Genomic DNA, 8,614 nt, shown 5'->3' with positions numbered 1-8,614 from the left:
ATTTCAAAAGCTTCCAGCTACTTTTGCCAAACATTCATATAACAAATAAAAGCTACAACTTCCCGCTACCAGCTACCAGCTACCCGCTTCCAGCTAACAGCTACTTTTGCCAAACACGCCCTAAGTACAAATACAAAACTCAAAACATATAACGAGTAGAATTCAACTTTTGAATTCAAGTCGTACTCATGTTTGGATAAAAAATAGTCATCAAGTTTATAACAAAGATCCACTAATAAAAGATTTTATAATCCATATATTGATATATAGCATACATAAATACACCTTCAACCCTCCACAATAACTTAACCAAAATTTCTGTTTTTACTCATATAAACTTTACTAAATCCACTACTTCTCCATCTTCCTTCAACAAAAAAACATGGATCATAGATAAAGAAGTGGGATCTCTACTCATATATATATATATATATATATATATATATATATATATATATATATATATATATATATATATATATATATATATATATATATATATATATCTCAAAACTTACATTTTTCAACATGGAAAAAGCAAAAACAAACTATCTTCAACTTCAACTTTTCGATCTACAAACTTGATATTGTTCAACTTACTTTGACACCAAACCAATTGATCTCTACTCAATCTTGGCAAGCTCAAAACTCTTGAAACCAATCTCAATTCCACTTGTGACACAAACATATGTTGATCCAATATTGTTTCTTGATGTTTTTGAAACTTTTTCACTATGCAATTTCCTGTTCTTAGCATGTCCTTGAGCCTTCTTTCCTTCTACAAAACACCCACAAAACGTTTTATAGAATGTACAAACGTAAATGCACATAGTCCAAACCTACAAGGTGTAAATTGTAAAATGTAATATACAAATACAAACCTTTTGATGATTTGTTTTGATTTCCATGAAAAGGGTGGAATCATTAGGGTCTTGAAGATGTGCTTTGGTTCCTTGAAGGATTATTGTTAAGAACAAATTGGTGGTGTCTTTATCGGTGTGAAGAAATTCCCAAAATACTGTCATTGATTCCTTGATCATGGTTGCCATTGTTGATATTGAAACTATATCTTCTTTGTCTTCTTTTCTTGCCTTCTTTTCTTTTAAATTGTCATCTACAATAAGAAACAAGAAACAATCTTGATTTATGGAAGTGTTTGGTATTCTGGAATCGTCGAAAGAATGGAATGGTTGATTCCGATTCCATTGAATGAAAAGAAGTTGCTTGTTTTCCTTATTCCATTACCTAGCTCATTCCATTCCATCCAACTAAACAAACAAATTTTAAAACATTTAAACTCCAAGACATTGAAATTTACCTCTAATGGCTGGAACTTGAAGAAGGCCTTTAAGGATGCATCTTTGTTTGGTGTAATTAAGAACTCTAGGCCCTTGAAACAATTCATCTTCTGTAAACCTTCTAAGAAGAACATAAAATTGTTGAAACTCACTTGCAACTTGGTTATAAGATCGGTAGCCTTGAGGATCATATAATTGTAATTCTTTCGATTTTTTGTATTGCCAATGAAGAATCTCCCATGAGAGACAAGCTTGTCCAACATACACAATTTCTAAATCTTTATTTAATTCGGTGATGGATTTTAGAGTGGGGTCCGCGTATATTCTTCTTAATTTACATGGCCATAAACTTGGTAAAAGGACTGATTTGAGGGCTGAGAGTGATGTGTTGTTTTCTCCCGTGTTCATTTGGTCCGGATGCTTCATTCGTAGAAAATCTGTAGTAAACACCAAATCGATAATTAGAATGTTTCATGTAGCAATACATGTCACTAAAACCCTATTTGTTGTGTCAAATAGTACGAGTACCGATGTCAGTGAGACAAAAAGTACAGGTACTAGGCACTATCTGACACAAAAACATATAGATACTATCGATACCATCTGACATAAAAAGACAAAAAATACCGTACACTATTAGTATAGTAAGTACACTATGTCAATAGGATAAAAAGTACTTTAATGTAACAAAAATACATTATATCAATGACATAAAAAAGAAAAAAACATGAGAGAAAAGAAAAAATAGTGGTACATTAATAAAATGAGATAAAAAGTTTAGGGTGCATTTGGTTGTGAAAAAATTTTCTAGATTTCCAGGGAAATTTTACAAAAAAACAGAAATTTTGAAAATGCGTTTGGTTCGTTCAGTTTTCTAAGAAAATAAAAAATTTTATTTTTTCAAATTATATGTAAATTATAAAAGTGATTTTTATAGTTTTTCAAATTTCTAAGATAAAAAATGAAAACTCAACCGGTCCTAACCACATATGTTTTCTAAAATTTTCATTGAAAACTAGAAATGAAAACTCAACTTTTTAGAAAATGAAAATAGTTTTCCACAACCAAACGCATCCTTAGTTAATTGTCGATCTCTCGTATGATCAATTGTCGATCTCTCGTATGATCAAAAGACAAAATTACCCTCCTTGTCATTATTATTGAGAAAATGGGTTTAGTATGTTTTTTTTCTGGTCGGTCAAGTTTATATCATATCATGTCAATCTCTTATTCATCATTATTATCGTTGAAATTCGTTTTAAAGATTATGCAAGGTGACTCATGTAAAGTGATGTATGTGAAACACGAGTAATGGGCAGAGCTTTTGATGTTATGTGATGGAGACACCCACACCCATACCCATAAAAAATCCATTTAATTTGAAAGCCAACTGTTAAAAATACAATTTCTTTTTTTTTTTCCGAAAAAATTATATCGTAGTACACCTAATTTTTCAGCATCATTAAATTCACCAAACAAAAGATTGGATTTTCTTTTTAAGTTCTTCAAGTAGGATAGTCCTTTTCACCCATCTCCACAGTAATACGCATGCCGACTATGTACTTTTTAACTTTTCGTATGAATGACACCAACAATAAATGTCGTGTTTCCTCAAGGGTAAATTGGTAATTTCACTTTAAACCGTGTAGTGAAAACCGGTAAAAGTATCGCGAATAGTTTACAATCCAAGTGAGTGTTCATGTTACACTTGTGACTTGACTTTTAGAGCCATAATTAGTGGGTACAAAAAGCCATATATATTCATTAAACTAATGAAAGGGTATTTATAAAAGTTAGATCAAGTGGGGAATATGTGTAAAAAGCATTTCTATAATTGTTGACCAATAAAAAATTGTGATCACAATTTGGTGAAAAATTCTTGTTTCTACAGAATAAGGATCTTGCTAGTTGTTACCAAATAAATATTGATGGTTTAAAAGGATATGGTGACCCACTCCTCAATCAATTTTAAAACAAAGATCCTCTATAGGAGCAATTTGTAATCAATGTATTTATTAAATGGCAAATTAAAAAAAAAAAAATTATATACATGTTTATGTCAGCTTTGCTATTTAACTATTGATACTTTATTACGTATTTTTTCCAATTAAATTATAAAAGTTTCGGATATTTTTCAAATTAACGTGAACGATTATATCATGTCAAAGTTATTAGTTTAGAAAAATATTTCAAATTTCGATTAGAAAAAATAAGGTATTGGTTGTTAAACGGCAACACAAGACAAAATATAAAGATCTTTTTTTTTTTTTTTTTGAAAATAAAATTTTAGCAAATTTATTTTGGGCACACGTTTTCTTTTGTTTACAAAAAGTTGGTCAAAGTTTTAATCTAAAAAAACTAAACTTTGTCAACCCAATGACTTTTTGTATTGGATTCTAAGAGAAATAGTTCTTGTGAGTTAATTAGCATTTAGAAGAATAATATTTTGGTGTTGAAGTTGGAAATAAAATTAGAATTTCATATTTATAAACATGTTGTTGATGAAAAATGATGATATGATTAGAGAACTTACTTATAGCCTGCAATGTTTGGTAATTCAAGACATCTAATTTTCGCATTTTTTCATTGTAGCTTTTGTAGAATTTCTGAATTTCTGCCATTAAATCTCTATGCTCCAGTTTCTCATCCATTTTTAAAGGTTTTAAATCTTCTTTCATTCTTGGAGTTTCAGATTCTTCAAGAATTGTGGGGAGACCTCCTGTTCTTGCATTCTTTAATTCCATTTTCATCTGACCAATTAACTCTTGATGTTCAAGTAACACATCAGCTTCATCTTCTTCTTCTTCCAAATCCAATTCCCATGTTTTCATGACTTCAGTTTGTGATTCCATCTTTTTGGTAAAAGCATCTGATTCATGTTTGGCGTTGGAATCAAGATCCCGTTGTTGTATGTTCTCATGATCTTTGAGATTGGGTTCGAATTCAATGTAATCATCGTCAATTTCTTCTGGACTCAAACTTTCAGACTCTTTTTCATTGATGATTTCGACATCTTGAGGACTAATTGAGATAAACTCATTACTGGAATCATATGATTCCAGATGGGAATCTAGAGAATCAGATTCGTGTTCTTGAGATAGTTGAACTCCATAAGAAAAACTATCGTTTCTCATGAAAAAATCCCCCAACCAATTAACTTTCTCCGGCTCCGAAACTCCATTTTTACCCGAATTCAATTGATCTTTCACATGTAATTTCACAGATTCCTTCGATTTTTCTTCAGAATTGATGGAATCTGGATTTGGAAGATCAGCGCTTTGATGAATTTGAGTAGAAGAAACCTCTGGTTCTATGAAATCGTCAACTTTTTCATTTGATGGAAGATTTGAAGTTTCATTCCATCCTTTCTGTTCATCTTTGATTTTAGGCTCTTGTTCGACTTCTAAGTCGCTAAAGTCTTTTTTACTTATTCCCTTTTCTTTAATGATGAAATCGTCTTCCATGACCGATTCATGAACAGTAAAGCTAGCTGATTCTGGAGCTGCAACAAACTCGCTAAAATTATGAACAGGCACGAATTGGTACTTACTTGTGTTCGTCATCGTTTTCAGCTCATTCTCCATGAAAGCTTCCCCTGTATTCCGTGATTTTGCCTCGGTGACGCCTTTATAGCTCATAAAATCTTCTTCTTTCATCTGAAACTGAAACCCGAAAGTAAACTCAGATTTGTAGTCTTCATCGAACCCAATAAAGTTCGAACCACGGGAGCTTCGAGCAGTTGGCTCTTCTAGCTCATTGAAAACCACAGTTGTATCCAGATTATTCTCGTGATCATTATCAATTCGTGATCTGCAAAACAACCCACCGATTTATTCCAAAATTAGATGAACAAAAAGCAAAAACAGTATAAAAAGTTCCGAACTTGAAACTCACCTCGCCAGGTGTTTGATCAAATGCCCAGACAAAAACAAAACGAAATCGCATACCAAAACCCACAGAAACCTACAAATTTTTTTCATCGTTCTCTGCACCAAATCAGCTGTAACCGGTTCATCCATGAAATTAAAGTAGGATTTTAGGGTAAACAGCTTATGGGTCGCCATATTAACAGGCTTAACTCTTAAGATTGTAAGTTTATCATTCTTCAAGTAAAGGCGAAAGGGGGAGGAGAGAAGAGTGCTGAATCAGGGAGGAAATTAAATTGAGAATGGACAAGAAGAGTTATGTTTGGTGAAATATATGCGGCCATGTTGGCGAGGATTGTGGGTTGAATAGGATTTCCATATGATGATGCGATTGCGAGGGGGAAGAAAGCTACATGAACGGAGTGATTGGAAAAATTATAGCCATTAAACGCGTAATGGAGTTTTACCCGCTATAAATACGAAAATCAGAATCAAGATCGTCAATGGGATCATCGAAGGTTCCAAAGACTCTACTAATCTTTCAAATTATTATAAAATGACAAAAATAATCATTTACACTAATTTCATTACAAAAATAGCTAAAAAAAATCGAAATTACATAAATGGCCACCCATTTCGCAGATAAGAAGGTCCCATCTGCGAAATGGGCTTCTCATCTGCGAAAGTACAAGTACCTAAAGCACAATTGTGCTTTAGATACTTGTACTTTCGCAGATGAGAATTTTTTTTTTTAATATTTTTTCTGTATATATAGGGTTAATTTCGCAGATGGAATAGGTCCATCTGCGAAATCCTCTGAGTCTATCTGCGAAATGGTGTATTTTTTTGTTTTTTTTTGTTTTTTTTTTTTTTAAGTTTGACTATGAAATGAATTGGTTTGACTACGAAATCATGTTGCTATTCAATCATTTTTTGAGCAAATTGTAGAGAGAGTTCCTAAACAAATAACAACCAAAATGATATTTTTTCTACAAAAGTTTTTATATAACAACATGATTTCGTAGTCAAACCAATTCATTTCATAGTCAAACTTAAAAAAAAAAAAAAAAAAAAACCAAAAAAAAAAAAAAAAAAAAAACCAAAAAAATACACCATTTCGCAGATACTCAGAGGATTTCGCAGATGGACCTATTCCATCTGCGACATTAACCCTATATATACAGAAAAAATATTAAAAAAAAAAAAATTCTCATCTGCGAAAGTACAAGTACCTAAAGCACAACTGTGCTTTAGGTACTTGTACTTTCGCAGATGAGAAGCCCATTTCGCAGATGGGACCTTCTCATCTGCGAAATGGGTGGCCATTTTTGTAATTTCGATTTTTTTTGACTATTTTTGTAATGCAATTAGTGTAAATGGCTATTTTTGTCATTTTCTCATTTATAAAGGGGGTGTTTGGTTTATTTGTTTGAGAGGCCAAAAGTCATTTTTGAAAAACTTGAAAAAAATCGGTTTCCCGACTTTTTCAAAAGGTTGGTATCGTTTGATAGTTTTTGTCTGGGAAAGTGTTGTCTGGTAAAGTGTTGTCTGGAAAAGTTTTCTTACTGAGAAAGAAACTATGTCGTTTGATTGTACATCTAATTGACTGTACTGAATGATGAAAAAAAATAATAAAAAAAAAATAAATTTAAAAAAAGTTATTTAAAAAAAATTAATAATCCAATAAAGAAAAAAAGAGGCGTGGTTTGGTGTATAATTGTCATTCCAACCCATTCAACCAGAAAGTTATGATTTAGGGTTTTCTGGGAAAGACATATCTTACCGGGAAAAACCATTTCTTTTGTGCAAATCAAACAGTCTTTCCGGACCATTCAGCCAGAAAGATTTGTTTGGACTTGAAAAGATGCATATCAAACAGGGCCTTAGTTTTCCTTAAATCCAAAATCCAAAAGTAACTTTTAAAATGCTTTTACCAAACATCTTTTGTCTTTTATCTTTTCTTCAAAAAACTTTTGGCTTCTCAAAAATAGCAAAACACCCCCAAAATAATTACAGACTAAAATTTATTTACGAAAAAAATATAAATTACTAGTAAAAATGATGATTTGGTTTATTTCTTTTGGTTTCATTACTTATCTAGTCCATTAAATTCTCATTATTTTATTTTAATTTATAAATAAGTCACAAACTAAAATCTACCTTAATAAATGAAAATGACTTTGCCACATGTCCTCTTCTCATTCATTTGGACATATGGCATTTTCTAGAAATTTTAAAATTTTCTATTTTCCACTTGTCATTTTATTGTATTTTTGATTTTATTAAATTAAAATCCACATTTAATATATAAGTTAATATATATGTAAGGTATTTATTAGAAAATGGTTTATATATGTAATGTATCTAATGCATTAAAGTCTCATTAATTTTAATAATTCAAAAAATTTCTTATTTTTCTTATAAATTTAAAGTTTTCAAATTGTTAAAATTTTATATTTAATTTTTTTTAAATAAACCCATGTAATACATGGGTCTCACACCTAGTTAGTGATAATTTGACTATTTTCTCCATTTAACATATATTTTACCAGTTTTATTGTTGACATTGAAGCCTAGCAATTCAACGTAGCATCATATAACTCATGGTATCTATCTTACCAGTTCATTTAAAAATTAGGAGTCCAAGTCATCAATGAAACCGGTGAATATATGTTATATGGAGAAAATGGTTAAATCATCACTAAATTTTAGTTTGGAACTTATTCGTAAATTATGGTAAATAATGAGATTTTAATAAAACCGGTAAACCGGAAAAAATGGTCAAATCATCAATTTTATTGGTAATTCATACTTTTTTTGTAAACAAATTTTAGTTCATGACTTTTTTATAAATTATGATAAAATATTAGGACTTTTCTAAAGATTTCCTAATTTATAATCTTTTATATATATATATATATATATATATATATATATATATATATATATATATATATATATAAAAGCTAGATTGTTGCTTTATTATTATTATTTTTGTCTAATTACTTTACTTTTAAATAATTAATATATTATTAAAAACATGGTTAAATATTATTTCCAACAATTGTTTATGGTAGTAGAAAATAATAGCATCTATAATGTATTGTTTATTATAGATTAATGAAGTTGTAATCAACATATATTAAATTAAACCATAATCCGATATAAAATTTTCAATAGACATATATTTCAATTTTATTAAATTATTCATAAATAATAGTTCCAAATATTAACATTCCTATTTAGTTTCTTTTTGATCTATATGTTCTTTTTTTTTTCAAAAAAACTATTCAATTAGGAAAAAAAATTCATAAATAATTGATTTTTCTGTGAAATTTGTTGCATTTAACTTTTATAAAGTTCGATGCATTGTAGCATTGTAGTGAAAAAAAATTTATAAAGTTAAATGAAAAGAGAATGATGATATGTAATCTATTTAAATCTATAAAA

At 29.8% G+C, this 8,614-nt stretch overlaps 1 protein-coding gene across 1 annotated transcript; it reads right to left on the bottom strand.

The window, feature by feature from the left end:
- Window positions 1–233: 233 nt before the first annotated feature.
- LOC111891173 (uncharacterized) lies at window positions 234–5,617 on the bottom strand. The gene is made up of 5 exons (XM_052767115.1): window positions 5,193–5,617; window positions 3,832–5,108; window positions 1,319–1,735; window positions 882–1,114; window positions 234–778 (listed from the first exon to the last, which is right to left on the bottom strand). The coding sequence occupies exons 1-5, from the start codon at window positions 5,360–5,362 to the stop codon at window positions 524–526; spliced, it is 2,352 nt and encodes a 783-aa protein (XP_052623075.1). The 5' UTR covers window positions 5,363–5,617; the 3' UTR covers window positions 234–523.
- Window positions 5,618–8,614: the final 2,997 nt, after the last annotated feature.

The sequence above is a fragment of the Lactuca sativa genome, chromosome 8, assembly GCF_002870075.4.
Source record: "Lactuca sativa cultivar Salinas chromosome 8, Lsat_Salinas_v11, whole genome shotgun sequence".
Classification (NCBI taxonomy): Eukaryota; Viridiplantae; Streptophyta; class Magnoliopsida; order Asterales; family Asteraceae; genus Lactuca; species Lactuca sativa.
This window is presented reverse-complemented; position numbering and strand designations above follow the sequence as displayed.